The 21347-nt window shown below is 42.4% G+C and overlaps 1 protein-coding gene across 1 annotated transcript in view; it reads left to right on the top strand.

Annotated features, from left to right (window-relative positions):
- LOC120062809 (kinase suppressor of Ras 2-like) overlaps positions 1-21347 on the top strand; it is a 136418-nt gene that overhangs the window by 32150 nt on the left and 82921 nt on the right. Inside the window, 1 exon segment of the mRNA XM_039012881.1 lies at positions 1-406. This exon segment is cut by the window's left edge and continues 142 nt beyond it. Within this exon segment, the coding sequence (XP_038868809.1) occupies positions 1-406 (406 nt within the window).

Here is a 21347-nt window from a genome sequence, read left to right as displayed (position 1 = left end):
CAAGCAGCAGCACCACAGCCAATATCACAGCCCCCAGGCCTTGCTACCCTATCCGTACGGCCCCTACGTCCAGCCAGACCGCCTCACCGTGGACAACCACCTGGGACTGGGGGCCTTCCCCCCCATGGACATGGGCCACCGCTCCCTGCCCCCCTCGCCCCGCCAGAGGCACTTTGCCCACACCCCTCCCCGGACTCCTCTGGTGGTCAACAGCATGACCCCCCCGGGCACGCCCCCCATGAGGCGCAGGAACAAGGTGAAGGCTCCCGGAACGCCCCCACCCCCCAGCCGAAAGCTCATCCACCTGCTGCCGGGCTTCACGGCGCTGCACCGATCTAAGTCACACGAGTTCCAGCTGGGAAATCGCATAGGTCTGGAAGCAGCTGAAACGCAGACACCCAAGTGAGTCATTTGACCTTTGTTTTATCTGAACCCTTAATACTGCTTTCACATAGAATTTATGATATTTTGCCTGTAAAAACCATGTTTATATGACCCCCTTACAAACAAGCCCATTTTTACCAAGTTCTTGCCTGTATGGCATTTTATACCTCCAGTGGGGGATGAGTGGTAGTAGTGGAGAGGGGTTTATTTTAATAAATCTATTGAGAATATACACCATCAAAAATAAATCCATTATTCATTCCTTTAGGCAGGTCCTAAGAAACATAAGACTAATACAATGTATTTTCAAAAGAATAGAGTTACATATTTTGAGATAATCAGGCCTATGTTATGGGTCCGTGCAGCCATTGTTGCGCCATCCATATTAAATCAATAGGTCGTTATTTTGTTCATTAAACAGACAAGGCACACCTACCTATTCACAGTCAACACACATGTGTACAGTACCAGTCAAAAGTTTGGACACACCTACTCATTCAAGGGTTTTTTCTTTATTGTGACTATTTTCTACATTGTAGAATAATAGTGAAGACATCAAAACGATGAAATAACACATATGGAATCGTGTAGTAAACAAAAAAGTGTTCAACAAATCAAAATATATTTTATATTTGAGATTCTTCAAAGTAGCCGCCCTTTGCCTTGATGACAGCACATTCTTGGTGAAGTGATATTTTGAAACAGAGCCCAATCTCATGCTTTTTTTATCCACGTTTCATCTCTTTCCTACCCTCACTCCGCTTTGTTAGGAAGCTGGCGTAGGGTCTTATCTTCATCATGATACCCATAGAAAATAATAACAATCCTATTTTCAAAAGCATGTGAGTCTCATTCATATTTCACAACCTCTGCAGGCTTTTGGAGTTGTCTATATGCGATTGAGCAAAAAAATAGGCCTACATTTGATTTAGGCTACATTATAGCACGCTAAATGTTTCTAATCAGAGGTAGATGAGCAAGCGAGCTACCACCTCCACTTATTTGCCCAGCCAGAAAACAATTCAGTGAATCAGTGAATCAGTGAAACAAAATCACATTGATTGATTATCAGACGAGTCAGTGAAACAAAATCACATTGATTGATTATCAGACGAGTCAGTGAAACAAAATCACATTGATTGATTATCAGACGAGTCAGTGAAACAAAATCACCTTGATTGATTATCAGACGAGTCAGTGAAACAAAATCACATTGATTGATTATCAGACGAGTCAGTGAAGTCACAGGCTTTTGGTAGGGAGTAGGCCTGGGCTAATAAACGACTGTGAGTGAAGAGCAAAGTAATCCACCTGTTAAAGTCCAAAATGTTGAAGTAAATGATTCAACTAGACAAGATGATCATGAGCCGCACTCACCTCAACTTTTTCAAATCCTAATTGTAGCCTTACCAATATCCAAACATAGATTTAGTCAAGACGAGTTCCCACACTTGTCTCAAAGCAGGGCGATGTCGCTGTCCCAATCAAAACGGTGCTGAAATTATCATCTAGATGACCACACGTTCATAGGCTATTGCTTAAAATCTATTACAAGGAGGATTGGATGACTTTGGTAGTTTCAGTCAGCAACAATTTGATGCCTTCAATTGCATTAGCCTACTTTATTGCAATATTTTCATCATTCAGTGATATTTATTCCCTCAGTGATTCTTTATGGATCAATGTGGGTAATAAAGCAGTGTATGTGATGGGTTATGTGAACAGATGGGTGAAGTGACTTCTCTCGCAAAGTTTACAACTGGCAGGAGGATGGTGAACGGGCGTTGCCTTAGCAACCATCAAGACTTTAGAAGCGTAGTGTGTGCCAATGCCGCCTCAGCATTGCGGCTACGTTTCATACAAAGCCGTAGGCAGAACTTTACTGAAATGATTACTAGGTCGTTTGGCGGAAATAAAAGTTTTGGCTTTGATCCCGGCAATACCTTTCAGATATAAAGAAAAGGCGGGAAAAAGTTGGCAGTATGATAAAGTTGGCATCTTAGTATGAAAGGGATATTATTAGAATCCTCTTTTGCAAGGACCCTCCCCCACCCACAGACCCACCTGCCCACTGGCCAAATGATACAACAGCCATGTTTAGTGAACTGTCAGTAATGGGACCTGTTGAATGAAGTGTGAAGAGTTTGGCTTTTTGGGGGCTATTGGTCTACTACAGTAATAACACTTGTGATTTTGGAGCAGTTTTTTTGTTGTAACAAGTTTGATTCTGTTGGGGGACAAGGGTTCTCAATGAGTTTGTGGATGAAGAGAGGGAGAGCTTGCAGTCGGTACAATCAAACTAAAAGTGTAGAAGTTTGTAAACGAGTGTTTAGAGTTAGGGTTGTTCAACTTCAACCAACTGTTGGCCTGCTTGAGGCACACTTTACACTTTCAAAATCTAATTTCTAATACAGTAAATCTATAGAATAAGGTGAAGTTCTTTAGAAGACAGAGAGGATAGTCCCAGGAAAGCATCTCCATCTTGAAACTGTTTTATTAAACTAAGATTGAGATTAAGATAGACTTCTATACAAGAGAGAGGAAGAGGGTAATCATAGGAAACATTATATTGTCTCTAACTGCATTTAATAAAACAGTTAGACAATAAATACAAGCTAGAGCTGCTTTTTTGAGAGTGCCTTCTCTCATTGAACTCCATTTAGTCCTTTATCTTCCTGCCCGAGGCTGAATCAGTTTAATTAATTCAGTGTAATTCACGTCCACCAGCGCTCGTAGAGAAACAATGTCTGTCAACAGAACAGAGATAACAGAGCAAAGTGCTGAGTTCCTGACTGAGCCACTGAACCAACCGTGTGTCTCATCTGGTGAAATTTTGATCATATCAGCCTGTTTCCTCCAGGCCAGAGGGTCCACCCCAGTACCTCCAGTCATCAGGAACCATCAGGAGTCAGGAAAGGAGAGCCCCTCGGGAGACGAACAGTCATTTTTATAATACTATTAGATTACAGTGGCCCATCGTTGCCTAATTGGTAAGTTAATATTTTGAGTTTAGCCCTCTAATCAATGACCGTTTTAGTACTGGCCTGTGCCTGGAAAAGCTAGCACTCATCTGGACACAGTCCTCTCCTTGGGTACCCCCAGCCAGTTCCACTTTGCTTATCTATTCCTGAACTAGCAAAGCCTGATTCAACTAATTAACTAATCTTGGTTTTCTTGAAGGTTTGGGAAACATAGGCCTAGTGCTATTCCTCGACACAAATATACACCTTCCTAGTATTGAGTTGCAGCCTCAATTCATCAGGACATGGACTCTACAAGGTGTCGAAAGCGTTCCACAGGGATTCTGGCCCATGTTGACTCCAATGCTTCCAACAGTTGTGTCAAGTTGGCTGGATGTTCTTTGGGTGGTGGACCATTCTTGATACACACAGGAAACTGTTGAGCGTGAAAAACCCAGCAGCGTTGCAGTTCTTGACACACCTACTACCATACTCCGTTCAATCTTTTGGCACTTGAAGGCACTTCAATCTTTTGTCTTGCCCATTCACCCTCTGAATGGCACACACACAATCCATGTCTCAATTATCTCAATGGTTAAAAATCCTTCTTTAACCTGTCTCCTCCCCTTCATCTACACTGATTGAAGTGGATTTAACCCGGTGACATCAATAAGGGATCATAGCTTTCACCTGGATTCACCTGGTCAGTCTATGTCATCAAAATAGTGTTCCTAATATTTTGTCCACTCAGTGTACATGGTTTAAAGAGGATAAGTACAAGTCTACTTTTTGGTTCAGCTGACTTGTTTCTCCTAATGTTGACTACATGTTTTGTTCCATTATGTTTCATTCCTTCTTTAGAACAGTAGGGGCACAACATGGCCAGGTACAAAAGCTGCTTTTTCACTGTCTCATTTCCAGGTGTTAATGCACTGCATGGTTATTGTTACTGTTACCACAGCTTCCTCATTCCTCACCTTCTATCCTTAACATCTGAAAGAGCTGTCAACAACCCTCAGCTCATCCTGTCTTTCTTAATTAGAAAGTTGTTATAGCTGGTTTTACACTGCATGGTTACTGCTGTTGTTACCACAGCTTCCTCATTCCTCACCTTCTATCCTTAGTGTCTGAAAGAGCTCTCAAAAAGTCTTACTCTTTGTCCTAGCACTGGAATGGTAGATGTGCAGAAGATGAATGTGCAAGTAGAGATACTGGGGTGCAAAGGAGCAAGATAAATAAATAAATACAGTATGGGGATGAGGTAGTTGGATGGGCTGTTTACAGATGGGCTATGTACAGGTGCAGTGATCTGTGAGCTGCTCTGACAGCTGGTGCTTAAAGCTAGTGAGGGAGATATGGGTCTCCAGCTTCAGTGATTTTTGCAGTTCGTTCCAGTCATTGGCAGCAGAGAACTGGAAGGAAAGGCGGCCAAAGGAGGAATTGGCTTTGGGGGTGACCAGTGAGATATACCTGCTGGAGCGCGTGCTACGGGTGGGTGTTGCTATGGTGACCAGCGAGCTGAGATAAGGCGGGGCTTTACCTAGCAGAGACTTGTAGATGACCTGAGCCAGTGGGTTTGGTGACGAGTATGAAGCGATGGCCAGCCAACGAGAGCGTACAGGTCGCAGTGGTGGGTAATATATGGGGCTTTGGTGACAAAATGGATGGCCCTGTGATAGACTGTATCCAATTTGTTGAGTAGAGTGTTGGAGGCTATTTTATACATGACATTGCCGAAGTCGAGGATCTGGAGGATGGTCAGTTTTACGAGGGTATGTTTGGCAGCATGAGTGAAGGATGCTTTGTTTGCAAAATAGGAAACCGATTCTAGATTTAATTTTGGATTGGAGATGCTTAATGTGAGTCTGGAAGGAGAGTTTACAGTCTAGCCAGACACCTAGGTATTTGTAGTTGTCCACATATTTTAAGTCAGAACCGTCCAGAGTAGTGATGCTGGATGGGCGGGCAGGTGCAGGCTGTTATCGGTTGAAGAGCATGCATTTAGTTTTACTTGCATTTAAGAGCAGTTGGAGGCCACGGTAGGAGAGTTGTATGGCATTGAAGCTTGTCTGGAGGTTAGTTAACACAGTGTCCAAAGAAGGGCCAGAAGTATACAGAATGGTGTTGTCTGTGTAGAGGTGGATCAGAGAATCACCAGCAGCGAGAGCGACATCATTGATGTATACAAAGAAGAGAGTCGGCCCGAGAATTGAACCCTGTGGCACCCCCATAGAGACTGCCAGAGGCCCGGACAACAGGCCCTCCGATTTGACCCACTGAACTCTATCTGAGAAGTAGTTGGTGAACCAGGCGAGGCAATCATTTGAGAAACCAAGGCTGTTGAGTCTGCCAATAAGAATGTGGTGATTGACAGAGTCGAAAGCCTTGGCCAGGTCGATGAATACGGCTGCACAGTAATGTCTCTTATTGATGGCGATTATGATATCGTTTAGGACCTTGAGCGTGGCTGAGGTGCACCCATGACCAGCTCTGAAACCAGATTGCATAGCGGAGAAGGTACGGTGGGATTCAAAATGGTTGGTAATCTGTTTGTTGACATGGCTTTCGAAGACCTTAGAAAGGCAGGGTAGGATAGATATAGGTCTGTAGCAATTTGGGTCTAGAGTGTCTCCCCCTTTGAAGAGGGGGATGACCGCGGCAGCTTTCCAATCTTTGGGAATCTCAGACGATACGAAAGAGAGGTTTAACAGGCTAGTAATAGGAGTTGCAACTAGAGGTCGACCGATTATGATTTTTCATCACCGATACCGATTATTGGAGGACCAAAAAAAGCCGATACCGATTAATCGGCCGATTTTTATTTATTTATTTGTAATAATGACAATTACAACAATACTGAATGAACACTTATTTTAACTTAATATAATACATCAATAAAATCTATTTAGCCTCAAATAAATAATGAAACATGTTAAATTTGGTTTAAATAATGCAAAAACAAAGTGTTGGAGAAGAAAGTAAAAGTGCAATATGTGCCATGTAAGAAAGCTAACGTTTAAGTTCCTTGCTCAGAACATGAGAACATATGAAAGCTGGTGGTTCCTTTTAACATGAGTCTTCAATATTCCCAGGTAAGAAGTTTTTGGTTGTAGTTATTATAGGAATTATAGGAATATTTCTCTCTATACGATTTGTATTTCATATACCTTTGACTATTGGATGTTCTTATAGGCACTTTAGTATTGCCAGTGTAACAGTATAGCTTCCATCCCTGTCCTCGCCGCTACCTGGGCTCGAACCAGGAACACATCGACAACAGCCACCCTCGAAGCAGCGTTACCCATGCAGAGCAAGGGGAACAACTACTCCAAGTCTCAGAGCGAGTGACGTTTGAAACGCTATTAGCGCGCACCCCGCTAACTCGCTAGCCATTTCACATCGGTTACACCAGCCTAATCTCGGGAGTTGATAGGCTTGAAGTCATAAACAGCGCAATGCTTGAAGCATTGCGAAGACCTGCTGGTAAAACGCACGAAAGTGCTGTTTGAATGAATGGTTACGAGCCTGCTGGTGCTTACCATCGCTCAGTCAGACTGCTCTATCAAATCATAGACTTAATTATAACATAATAACACACAGAAATACGAGCCTTAGGTCATTAATATGGTCGAATCCAGAAACAATCATCTCGAAAACAAAACGTTTATTCTTTCAGTGAAATACGGAACCGTTCCGTATTTTATCTAATGGGTGGCATCCATAAGTCTAAATATTCCTGTTACATTGCACAACCTTCAATGTTATGTCATAATTACGTAAAATTCTGGCAAATTAGTTCGCAATGAGCCAGGCGGCCCAAACTGTTGCATATACTCTGACTCTGCGTGCAATGAACGCAAGAGAAGTGACACAATTTCACCTGGTTAATATGGCCTGCTAACCTGGATTTATTTTAGCTAAATATGCAGGTTTAAAAATATATACTTCTGTGTATTGATTTTAAGAAAGGCATTGATGTTTATGGTTAGGTACAAGTTGGTGCAACGACAGTCCTTTTTCGCGAATGCACACTGCATCGATTATATGCAACGCAGGACACGCTAGATAAACTAGTAATATCATCAACCATGTGTAGTTATAACTAGTGATTATGATTGATTGATTGATTGTTTTTTATAAGATAAGTTTAATGCTAGCTAGCAACTTACCTTGGCTTCTTACTGCATTCGCGTAACAGGCGGGCTCCTCGTGAGGCAGGTGGTTAGAGCGTTGGACTAGTTAACCATAAGGTTGCAAGATTGAATCCCTGAGCTGACAAGGTAAAAATTTGTCGTTCTGCCCCTGAACAAGGCAGTTAACCCACCGTTCCTAGGCCGTCATTGAAAATAAGAATGTTTTCTTAACTGACTTGCCTAGTTAAATAAAGGTGTAAAAAATAAATAAATAAATAAATTCGGCGTCCAAAATACCGATTTCCGATTGGTATGAAAACTTGAAATCGGCCCTAATTAATCGGTCATTCCGATTAATCGGTCGACCTCTTGTTGCAACAACCTGTGCTTAGAGTGACGATGAAAGAAATATTGTCCCTAGAAATATCATTTAAACCAGGTGATGTCACCGCATGTGTGGTAGGTGGAACTAAAATGTTAAATAAGGTGTATTGAGCAGGGCTAGAGGCTCTACAGTGAAATAAGGCAATAAATACTAACCAAAACAGCAATGAACAAGGCATATTGACGTTAGCGAGAGGCATGCGTAACCGAGTGATCATAGAAGTTCAGTGAGTGTCTTCAGGCAGCTTGCGGGCCGGGGCTAGCAAGCTAACAGAAGGGCCTTGGAGGGACGTTGCGACGGAAGAAAGTCTGTTGTGGCCCCCTCGTGCTATTACATCGGCAGACGGATCAGCAGGGCTCCGTGTGGTAAACCAGGCCAATTGCCTGAATAGGTATAGAAAGAATTTGTCCGGTGGGCCTCTTAAGCTAACAGTCCGATGTGCTCTGGACAGCTAGCAGGCCGCGGCTAGCATGCTAGCGGATGGGATTTCAGGGGACGAAGCAACGGTGGAGCCAGTTGAGAAAAACACCATCGGGCGAATCACGTCAGTGGTCCAGTCGGGATGAGTCGGCGGGGGTCCAAGCCAGTTGGCAAAAAGAGGTATTGTATCCCAAGTAGTGGCTGATGGACCTCTTTGGCAAGCCGGGAGATGGGCCTAGCAAGGCTAGCTCCAGGCTAATTGGTTCTTGCTTCGGGACAGTTACGTTAGCCAGGAGTGGCCACTCGAATAGCAGCTTGCGGTAGGAATCCGGAGATATGGAGAAAAATAAGTCAGATTTGCTCTGGTTTGAGTCGCGCTGTGCAGACTGGCGAGAGTTGTCCATGCTAGAGGTGGCTGATGACCGCTAGCAGTGACTAGCTGAGTTAAAGCTAGTAGCTAGTTAGCTGGCTAGCTTCTGTTGGGGTTCCGGTTCAGGCAACGGTTCAGACGATGGATCAGCAGGGCTCCGTATGGTGGGTATAGTGGACAAAGAATTTGTCCGATGGGCCTCTTAAGCTAACAGTCCGATGTACTTTAGACAGCTAGCGGGCCGTGGCTAACTAGTAGCCAGTTAGCTGGTAGCCAGTTTGCTGGCTAGCTTTTGATTAGTTGATGAGTTCTTAAGTATAAAATAGCAGATCCGTACCACATTGGGTGAGGCGGGTTGCAGGAGAGTATATTCAGTCCGTAGATAGAAAGTGATATTAAAATATTAAATATATATACGAAAAAACAACAACAAGGAAAAACTATGTTTACAAGGGACAAGGGACAAGGGACAGGAAGGGACAAGACAAAAACACATGTCCGACTGCTAGGCCATCTTGGAATAAGATGGATTAACCTTTAACCTCTCCATGTTCCTACTGATGGCAAATCTCTCTAGTGTGTGTGTGTGTGTTAATGAGATGGTCCTACTGAGTACCAGTTGACATCAGGAGAACTAAACTGAGGACCAATGCCAGACAGCTGTTTTGTTTGTGTGATATCTTTATGCACAGAATCCTGGAAACAGCAGGGAAGATAATGGTTGTGTTAGGATTCCCCCTTCGGTTGATTCACCTATAGAATGTTAATCCCCTTCTAGAACCATCCATACTCTAACAACAAACCTGCAAAAACAACAGTTATTTATGTATGGCAGTGTAGTTCTGTATGGAGAACAATGTCAATATAACCCTCAATCCCTATACTGTGTGCACAAACCCACAAAAAGTATACAATTATCAGAGGACGTGTTGGCGTGTTGTGGCTCGATGCAGTGTGAAACTCTGGGAATAGCTTCTAGTCTGAACTTTGTGACAGGTGGACTGATGCTGGAGAGTTTGGTGGTCGGGGACAGAAGGCACTGAGCAGCCTGTCTGCTGTCCTAACAATGGGGACTTTCTGACAGCCATGATACAGTTGAAAAAACAATAGACTTCACAATCCTCTTACTGCCAGTGAACAGTGAGTTACCTCATCAACCAGCCATGATAACGTTACCTGTATGACTTCATTCTTATTGTTTACTTACATTGGTTCCCCAAAGAGGGTAGACTACCCAGTTATCCATGAGTGGCCAAGAACGATTTGTTTTGGTCTTGGTTATGGATGAACATTTGGAAAACTTGCGGTGTTCGAGTAGTCAAATTAATACCTTCCTCTTGATCATTTTTGAACAGTTGTTTTTAAATGGCAACGACTAATGAATGATCTTCTCAGCTGCAGCTAATTAGAAGTGTTGAGAAATGAAAGGGTTGAAAGGCAGTAGTCTAATGACAGAACAAATTTTATAGTTTGGCTTAAATTTAGAAGAAGTCTAATTAGCTAGTTTCAAATATGTTCTGTATGCAGTGAGTGGATGACCGTAAAAAAAAAAACAGCACTAATTTGTTAGAAAAAAATAAAAATAAATCGACAACAGCAAGAAAAAGTAACTGACGAGCCTTTCGCTGATTTGATAATTGGTATTATGGAAGGAGTGTTGCAAGACTGACTTGTCTTCTGATTTAATTGACATATTTACATATCTTGGGGACAGTTGATGAGAATATGTCTAGTTTGGGTAAGTGTTACATGTATTTCATGGTGGCATACTGAGAATATAATAAATATAATCTCTCTTTCTCATCAATCACCCACAGGCCAATTACACTGGATTCATGTAATTCACCTGCTTGATGCAGTTCTACTCAATCAATCAATGAATCAATCAGTCAATCAATTGTTATTCTCCCTCTCTCTTTATCCCACTCTCTCGCTCCCTCTCTTTCTTCTCTCTCTCTTTTTCTCTCTAAATCTCTCTCCATCTTATTCTCCCTCTCTCTCTCTCTCTCTCTCTCTCTCTCTCTCTCTCTCTCTCTCTCTCTCTCTCTCTCTCTCTCTCTCTCTCTCTCTCTGTCTCTCTCTCTCTCTCTCTCTCTCTCTCTCTCTCTCTCTCTGTCTCTCCATCTTATTCTCCCCCTCTCTCTCTCTCTCTCTCTCTTTCTTTCTCTCTCTCTCTCTCTCTCTCTCTCTCTCTCTCTCTCTCTCTCTCTCTCTCTCTCTCTCTCTCTCTCTCTCTCTCTCTCTCTCTCTCTCTCTCTGTCTCTCTGTCTCTCTTGCACACACAAAATCAATTCAATCAACATTTAATAGTTACATTTTCCACACAATGAACAGGGCTTCCCTGCATGATTAGCTGTGCTAATCTCTATTCGGTACACACTCACTCAGGGAACAGAATAGATGCAGAGTATCACATTGGTCTGTTCTACCTTTCCATTAGCCATGCCTCAGGCCACTAACACCTCCCACGTGTGTGTGCGTGTGTGTGCGTGTGCGCATGTGTGTGTGTTTCTGCTCTGCAAATGTAAATAATTCCAGTGCCTCAGGTACCTACCACCACTTAAACCTTATCGTCCGAGGACCAGGAGTGCGACGGGCGGGAGGTGCGAGTGCCTATTAATTTTGCTAACGTTGCCTTTCTCGTCTCGCTGTCCTTTTCAAGGCGTGTGTTTCTCTCTCAGCTCAAGTGGTAATGGATGAGGCTCGTTGGCTATGGTAATGAGGAGCAATGTGTGTGTTGTGGAAAAGGCCACAGAGTTTTCTCTGTGGAGCCATCGAGTCGCATCTCATCTCCAGAAGTGTTGTGCTGCTCGTTGGCTTTGTTTACCAGTTTGAAACTTTGTTGGTGTATCACTAAAAGCGGCATTAAAAGTTTGGGGAATAACAAACGGAGAGCAGCTGTGTTAGGGTTAGATGTGTGTAAATAGTTCTCTGTTTAGGAGGTGTTTGTGTTATCTCAGTCTTGTAAGGGAAAAACAGAGAGTTTGTCATCATGCAGCTCTTCCCATGACAGCCTGCTTCAGAAGGACGATGACCTTTACCTCAGTTTTCTTTTCTCCTCTGTATTTTATTTTTCACCATAATTCCGTGTTATGCTTCTTTATGAAAGTTCCTATTTCTCCTCACCCTTCTCTCTCCTTCAGAGGTGAATGTTAAGCACTTTCTTATTGAATTTGATGTTTTGCTAATAAATCAGGCAGCACTGGAGGGAGGTAAAGGAGGAGGAGGGAAGGAGGGAGAGGAGGAGAGAAAGAGAGGGGGGGGGGTGCAGGGAGAGGAGGAGAGAAAGAGAGGGGTAGGCAGGGAGAGGAGGAGAGAAAGAGAGGGGTAGGCAGGCTAGGCTATGATTCACCCACTACTTTGTGCCTTCTTTCAGGGTAATTCCACTATGGACAACTTGAGTGGAGAAATGTCTATTCCACAGCCAATTTGAACGTTTGCTTTGATTAAAATCAAATACAGTATGAAAATCAAATACAGTAGTCTTATACAGTATGATATGATTCTCTCAATATGTTTTTTAATTTATGTTTTACAGTGCTCTGTGAAATTTCCCCATTTCAGCCTGAAAAATACATCTTTATTGGATTTCTGTTTAGTGATGCCATGGGAGCTGTATACCCAAAGATCTCTACTCTGTCAGATGCTCTATGACAGGGTTTCCCAAACTTGGTCCCGGGGACTCCAAGGGGTGCACATTTAGGTTTTTGGCCCTAGCTCTACACAGCTGATTAAAATGATCAACTAATCATCAAGCTTTGATTATTTGAATCAGATGTGTAGTGTTAGGGCAAAAATAAATAAATGTGCACCCCTTGCGGTCCCCGGGACCGAGTTTGGGAAACCCTGTCCTATGAAGGGAAGAGGAAGGTTGTGCTGTTCCAGAGGATATACTGTGGAGATGTACAACAGCTGTTCTACCTGTTTAAGCCTCACTTTGTACAGTGCCTTGCAAAAGTATTCATCCCCCTTGGTGTATTTCCTATTTTGTTGCATTACAACCAGTAATTTAAATTGATTTTTATTTGGATTTCATGTAATGGACATACACAAAATATTCCAAATTGGTGAAGTGAAATGAAAAAAATAACTTGTTTCAAATAATTCCAAAATTTGGGCTGAAAAGTGGTGCCTGCATATGTATTCACCCCCTTTGCTATGAAGCCCCTAAATAAGATCTGGTGCAACCAATTACCTTCAGAAGTCACATAATTAGTTAAATGAAGTCCACCAAAGATAACCCTGAAGGAGCTGCAAAGCTTCACAGCAGAGATTGGAGTATCTGTAAATGAGAGCACTTTAAGCCGTACACTCCAGAGAGCTGGGCTTTACGGAAGAGTGGCCAGAAAAAAGCCATTGCTTAAAGAAAAAAAATAAGCAAACGCATTTGCTCTTCGCCAAAAGGCATGTGGGAGACTCCCCAAACATTTGGAAGAAGGTACTCTAGTCAGATGAGACTAAAATTGAGCTTTTTGGCCTTCAAGGAAAATGCTATGTCTGGCGCAAACCCAACACCTCTCGTCACCCCGAGAACACTATCCCCAAGGTGAAGCATGGTGGTGGCAGCATCATGCTGTGGGGATGTTTTTCACTGGCAAACTGGTCAGAATTGAAGGAATGATGGATGGCACTAAATACAGGGAAATTCTTGAGGGAAACCTGTTTCAGTCTTCCAGAGATTTGAGACTGGGACGAAGGTTCACCTTCCAGCAGGACAATGACCCTAAGCATACTGCTAAAGCAACACTTGAGTGGTTTAAAGGCAAACATTTAAATGTCTTGGAATAGCCTAGTCAAAGCCCAGACCTCAATCCAATTGAGAATCTGTGGTATGACTTAAAGATTGCTGTACACCAGCGGAACCCATCCAACTTGAAGTAGCTGGAGCAGTTTTGCCTTGAAGAATGAGCAAAAATCCCAGTGGCTAGATGTGCCAAGCGTATAGAGACATAACCCAAGAGACTTGCAGCTGTAATTGCTGCAATAGGTGTCTCTACAAAGTATTCACTTTGGGGGGTGAATAGTTATGCACGCTCAAGTTTTCTGCTTTTTTGTCTAATTTCTTGTTTGTTTCACAATTAAAAATATTTTGCATCTTCAAAGTGGTAAGCATGTTGTGTAAATCAAATGATACAAACCCCCCCAAAATCTATTTTAATTCCAGGTTGTAAGGCAACAAAATAGGAAAAATGCCAAGGGGGTGAATACTTTCACAAGTCACTGTACATACTGTAGGTACCATATTATGCCATTATCATTTTTTCTTTAACCTATATTTAACTAGGCAAGTCAGTTAAGCCCAAATTCCTTTTTTACAATGACGGCCTACCCCAGCCAAACCCTCCCCTAACCCGGACGACGCTGGGACAATTGTGCTCCGCTTTATGGGACTCCCGATCACTGCTGGTTGTGCTATAGCCCAGGATCGAACCAGGGTCAGTAGTAACACCTCTAGCCACTGAGATGCAGTGCCGCTGCGCCACTCGGGAGCCTCTAATAACAGTGGGAGTACCATGTTATTATAGGATACATTGCTATTCCACTGTTCTTACATAGGCGTTGTTCATGGTATCTAGTCAATCTCATATAAAGTGCAAATATGCTTCCCTTGTGGAAACAGAAGCTCTAAATTCACAGAGAGAGATTTATTGAATGATAAACTCTTAACACCAATGCAGCTATGTGTTCATGTTGTTAAATATTCAATGCCTTCCAAAACCAATGTCCATTTTACCTGGACAATACATTAACATATAGATCAGAGCTACAGCTAGTTCCCGGACAGACACATCGATGCTTTAACACATGACCCCTGACCTCTTGGTTTATTAGTGACACACACTACTGAAGACACATCTTAAAGAAGACACATCACGCTTCATGGACAGACATATGGTGTGTGTGTGTGTGTGTATCTCCTCTTGGTTCTCGAGGATAGCTCGAGAAGTCAGGTGAAATAACAAGTCAGGTGAAAGGGGGTGTCAACGTGCCCCCCCCCCCATGCATGCACGCACGCACACACACACACGCACGCACGCACGCAGGCAGGCAGATAGACAGATAGACAGATAGACAGATAGACAGATAGACAGATAGACAGATAGACAGATAGACAGAGACAGACAGAGCCTTATTCCGCTCTCAGTGTGTCCACGGGTAATGAGAGCTGAGATGCCTCTCCCTGCGTCACACCAGGAAATTGGAGGCATGATTCTGAATTTATATGAGTATTTAGGAGTGTGAGGCTGTGCTGGACCGAATGCCATTGTTGCATAGTTGATTTATTAAGCTGTGATGCCGGAGAAGGGGTGAGGGGGGGTTGAGTGCTGGGCCAGAGGGGGTTTGGGTGGGTGTTGAGATTACTCTTGAGAACCCCAACAGGAGCTTGGATAGCCAAAACAGAGAAGACTGAGAGGCAGCGAAGGGGAGTTGGTGGTCTGATGCCCACGTTCGCTGTTCAGTACTATTTCCTTTCCTCCGACTACCTAGACATCAACTCTATCAGTAATTTACCTCGCAGGCCATAGGTGGGATTTATCTCCTAGATGTGTGCTTTGGTATTGAAATCATTCCTGAGAGTTTAACGGCATCATCTTCGGTTGGGTTTGGTTCCATGGTTCTCGGACCCTTTGTTCCTCTGGTTAGTCTCTACTGTTCTCCGTTTTAAAGTACCACTGAAGGAACATGGCTATGGGCCAAATTGCTTTTCTTGCATCTACCAGCATTTTTTTATGTTAAGGTTTGCTCATTCAGGGGTTAACGTATTGTTTCCTTTTGAATGAATAGGAACATCAATGTGGATCTACCTAGGAGCTCTAGCTGAAATGAATTACACTCTCTCTGTGTTATTTATCATCGAGACATAGTGTGGACATGTTTGATGTTTGATCAGACCATGAAAGTATATTTGTTTAGGCACCAGGCCAGACTATCATACGCTGTCATGTTTTGTGTTTAAAAGTGTGTCTGTTTCAGTGATATCGTCTTGCTGATTAACTAAATGTGACCTTTTGATGTTCTGTGTGATCACCAGACACCAGACAGCGACTACAATGTCCTTATATGTCTTGAGGAAAAGTTTTGTGATCATGAGATGATACTTCATTGTGTACTTCCTGAGAGATTTGCCTCGCATCACAATTCTCTTTTACCACAAAGATAGAAAACACATGATGTAGATGTTCTTGGGAACAATGTGGCAGCTATTGCAGGTTTATTGGGAAATCTTCAGAGATTATTTTTCACAGAGAGAGGGGAGAGAAAGGAGAGACTCACACAGAGAGAGAGAGAGAGAGAGAGAGACATCAGCCTAAACATCAGCGCCACAGGTAACTTCCACAAAGCTGTGAACGATCTGAGAGACAAGGCAAGAAGGGCATTCTATGCCATCAAAAGGATCATAAAATTCAACATACCAATTAGGATCTGGCAAAAAATACTTGAATCAGTCATAGAACCCATGCCCTTTATGGTTGTGAGGTCTGGGGTCCACTCACCAACCAAGAACTCACAAAATGGGACAAACACCAAATTGAGACTCTGCATGCAGAATTCTGCAAAAATATCCTCCGTGTACAACGTAGAACACCAAATAATGCATGCAGAGCAGAATTAGGCCGATACCCACTTATTATCAAAATCCAGAAAAGAGACGTTAAATTATACAACCACCTAAAAGGAAGCGATTCCCGAACCTTCCATAACAAAGCCATCACCTACAAAGAGATGTACCTGGAGAACAGTCCCCTAAGCAAGCTGGTCCTGGGGCCCTGTTCACAAAGAGACCCCACAGAGCCCCAGGACAGCAACACAATTAGACCCAACCAAATCATGAGAAAACAAAAAGAGAATTACTTGACACATTGGAAAGAATTAAGAAAAAAACAGAGCAACTAGAATGCTATTTGGCCCTAAACAGAGAGTACACAGTGGCAGAATACCTGACCACTGTGACTGACCCAACTTAAGGAAAGCTTTGACTATGTACAGACTCAGTGAGCATAGCCTTGCTATTGAGAAAGGCCGCCGTAGGCAGACATGGCTCTCAAGAGAAGACAGGCTATGTGCACACTTCCCACAAAATGAGGTGGTAACTGAGCTGCACTTCCTAACCTCCTGCCCAATGTATGACCATATTAGAGACACATATTTCCCTCAGATTACACAGATCCACAAAGAATTCGAAAACAAACCCGATTTTGATAAACTCCCATATCTACTGGGTGAAATTCCACAGTGTGCCATCACAGCAGCAAGATTTGTGACCTGTTGTCACAAGAAAAGGGCAACCAGTAAAAAATAAACACCATTGTAAATACAACCCATATTTATGCTTATTTATTTTCCCTTGTGTACTTTAACTATTTGTACATTGTTACAACAGTGTATATAGACATAATATGACATTTGTAATGTCTTTATTCTTTTGAAACTTCTGCATGTGTAATGTTTACTATTAATTTGTATTGTTTATTTCACTTTTGTATATTATCTACCTCACTTGCTTTGGCAATGTTAACACATGTTTCCCATGCCAATAAAGCCCCTTGAATTTAATTTAATTTAATTGAGAGAGAGAGAGAGAGAGAGAGAGAGAGAGAGAGAGAGAGAGAGAGAGAGAGAGAGAGAGCGAGAGAGAGAGAGGGAGAGAGAGAGAGAGAGAGAGAGAGAGAGAGAGAGAGAGAGAGAGAGTGTGTGTATTTGTACGTCGTTACAACACTGTATATAGACATAATATGACATTTGAAATGTCTCTACTTTGGAACTTTTGTGAGTGTAATGTTTACTGTTAATTTTATATTGTTTATTTCACTTTGGTTTATTATCTATTTCAATTGCTTTGGCAATGTAAACATACAGAACCAGTCAAAAGATTATTTTTGCTAGTTTCTACATTGTAGAATAATAGTGAAGACATCAAAACTATGAAATAACACATATGGAATCATGTAGTAACCAAAAAAGTGTAAAAATATATTTTATATTTGAGATTCTTCAAAGTAACCACCTTTTGCCTTGATGACAGCTTTGCTCACTCTTGGCATTCTCTCAATCAGCTTCATGAGGTAGTCACCTGGAATGCATTTCAATTAACAGGTGTGCCTTGTTAAAAGTTAATTTGTGGAATTTCTTTCCTTTTTAATGCATTTGAGCTGAGTTGTGTTGTGACAAGGTAGGGGTGGTATACAGAAGATACCCTATTTGGTGAAAGACCAAGTCCATATTATGGCAAGAGAAATGACAGCCCATCATTACTTTAATACATGAAGGTCAGTCAATTCGGAAAATGTCAAGAACTTTGAAAGTTTCTTCAAGTGCAGTTGCAAAAACCATCAAGCGCTATGATGAAACTGGCTCTCAAGAGGACCGCCACAGGAAAGGAAGACCCAGAGTTACCTCAGCTGCAGAGGATAAGTTCATTAGAGTTACCAGCCGCAGAAATTGCAGCCCAAATAAATGCTTCACAGAGTTCAAGTAACAGACACATCTCAACATCAACTGTTCAGAGGAGACTGCGTGAGTCAGGCCTTCATGGTCGAACTGCTGCAAAGAAACCACTACAAAAGGACACCAATAAGAAGAAGAGACTTGCTTGGGCCAAGAAACATAAGCAATGGACATTAGACCGATGGAAATCTGTCCTTTGGTCTGATAAGTCCAAATTTGAGATATTTGGTCCCAACCGATTTGTCTTTGTGAGATGCAAAGTAGGTGAACGGATGATCTCCACATGTGTGGTTCCCAGCGTGGAGGAGGAGGTTTGGGGATGCTTTTCTGGTGACACTGTCTGTGATTTATTTAGAATTCAAGGCAGACTTAACCAGCATGGCTACCACAGCATTCTGCAGCGATATGCCATTCCATCTGGTTTGCGCTTAGAGGGACTATCATTTGTTTTTCAACAGGACAATGACCCAAAACACACCTCCAGGCTGTGTAAGGGCTTTTTTAAAATTTATTTTTTATTATTATTATTTTTTTTATATAAATTTTATCCCCTTTTCTCCCCAATTTTCGTGGTATCCAATCGCTAGTAATTACTATCTTGTCTCATCGCTACAACTCCCGTACGGGCTCGGGAGAGACGAAGGTCGAAAGCCACGCGTCCTCCGAAGCACAACCCAACCAAGCCGCACTGCTTCTTAACACAGCGCGCCTCCAACCCGGAAGCCAGCCGCACCAATGTGTCGGAGGAAACACCGCGCACCTGGCCCCCTTGGTTAGCGCGCACTGCGCCCAGCCCGCCACAGGAGTCGCTGGAGCGCGATGAGACAAGGATATCCCTACCGGCCAAACCCTCCCTAACCCGGACGACGCTAGCCCAATTGTGCGTCGCCCCACGGACCTCCCGGTCGCGGCCGGCTGCGACAGAGCCTGGGCACAAACCCAGAGACTCTGGTGGCGCAGCTAGCAGTGCCCTAGACCACTGCGCCACCCGGGAGGCCGTGTAAGGGCTTTTTGACCAAGGAGAGTGATGGAGTGCTGCATCAGATGACCTGGCCTCAACAATCACCCAACCTCAACCCAATTGAGATGGTTTTGGATGAGTTGAACTGCAGAGTGAAGAAAAAGCAGCCAACAAGTGCTCAGCATATGTAGGAACTCCTTCAAGACTGTTGGAAAAGCATTCCAGGTGAAGCTGGTTGAGAGAATGCCAAGAGTGTGCAAAGCTGTCATCAAGGAAAATGGTGGCGATTTTGCAGGTTTTCCTACTTACAAAGCATGTAGAGGTCTGTAATTTTTATCAGGTACACTTCAACTGTGAGAGACCGAATCTTAAACAAAAATCCAGAAAATCACATTGTATGATTTTTAAGTAATTCATTTGCATTTTATTGCATTTTTCACTGGTTGCCCTTTTCTTGTGGCAACAGGTCACAAATCTTGCTGCTGTGATGGCACACTGTGGAATTTCACCCAGTAGATATGGGAGTTTATCAAAATCGGGTTTGTTTTCGAATTCTTTGTGGATCTGTGTAATCTGAGGGAAATATGTGTCTCTAATATGGTCATACATTGGGCAGGAGGTTAGGAAGTGCAGCTCAGTTTCCACCTCATTTTGTGGGAAGTGTGCACATAGCCTGTCTTCTCTTGAGAGCCATGTCTGCCTACGGCGGCCTTTCTCAATAGCAAGGCTATGCTCACTGAGTCTGTACATAGTCAAAGCTTTCCTTAAGTTGGGTCAGTCACAGTGGTCAGGTATTCTGCCACTGTGTACTCTCTGTTTAGGGCCAAATAGCATTCTAGTTGCTCTGTTTTTTTCTTAATTCTTTCCAATGTGTCAAGTAATTCTCTTTTTGTTTTCTCATGATTTGGTTGGGTCTAATTGTGTTGCTGTCCTGGGGCTCTGTGGGGTCTCTTTGTGAACAGAGCCCCAGGACCAGTTTGCTTAGGGTACTGTTCTCCAGGTTCATCTCTTTGTAGGTGATGGCTTTGTTATGGAAGGTTCGGGAATCGCTTCCTTTTAGGTGGTTGTATAATTTAACGTCTCTTTTCTGGATTTTGATAATAAGTGGGTATCGGCCTAATTCTGCTCTGCATGCATTATTTGGTGTTCTACGTTGTACACGGAGGATATTTTTGCAGAATTCTGCATGCAGAGTCTCAATTTGGTGTTTGTCCCATTTTGTGAAATCTTGGTTGGTGAGTGGACCCAAGACCAAACAACCATAAAGGGCATGGGTTCTATGACTGATTCAAGTATTTTTTGCCAGATCCTAATTGGTATGTTGAATTTTATGTTCCTTTTGATGGCATAGAATGCCCTTCTTGCCTTGTCTCTCAGATCGTTCACAGCTTTGTGGAAGTTACCTGTGGCGCTGATGTTTATATATATATATATATATATATATATATATATATATATATATATATATATATATATATATATATATTTATATATGGAGAGAGAGAGAGGCACAAACACAGGAATGACAAAACACTAAGATCTTGTTAGTATATAATGTCTGTTTTCTGAGAGTACTGTAACTCATATACCTGAGAGTGTTGTAACTCATATAACTGAGAGTATTGTAACTCATATAACTGCGAGTGTTGTAACTCATATACCTGAGAGTGTTGTAACTCATATAACTGAGAGTACTGTAACTCATATAACTGAGTACTGTAACTCATATAACTGAGAGTATTGTAACTCATATAACTGAGAGTACTGTAACTCATATAACTGAGAGTATTGTAACTCATATAATTGAGAGTACTGTAACTCATATACCTGAGAGTGTTGTAACTCATATAACTGAGTACTGTAACTCATATAACTGAGAGTACTGTAACTCATATAACTGAGAGTATTGTAACTCATATAACTGAGAGTACTATATCTCATATAACTGAGTACTGTAACTCATAACTGAGCGTATTGTAACTCATAGAATTGAGAGTACTGTAACTCATATAACTGAGTACTGTAACTCATATAACTGAGAGTACTGTAACTCATATAACTGAGAGTACTGTAACTCATATAACTGAGAGTACTATATCTCATATAACTGATAGTACTATATCTCATATAACTGAGTACTGTAACTCATATAACTGAGAGTACTGTAACTCATATACCTTAGTACTGTAACTCATATAACTGAGAGTACTGTAACTCATATAACTGAGAGTACTGTAACTCATAAAACTGAGAGTACTGTAACTCATATTACTGAGTACTATATCTC

Source organism: Salvelinus namaycush, chromosome 18 (genome assembly GCF_016432855.1).
Source record: "Salvelinus namaycush isolate Seneca chromosome 18, SaNama_1.0, whole genome shotgun sequence".
Lineage (NCBI taxonomy): Eukaryota > Metazoa > Chordata > Actinopteri > Salmoniformes > Salmonidae > Salvelinus > Salvelinus namaycush.
Note: the sequence above shows the minus strand (reverse complement) of the source record. Positions and strands in the feature narration are given on the sequence as shown.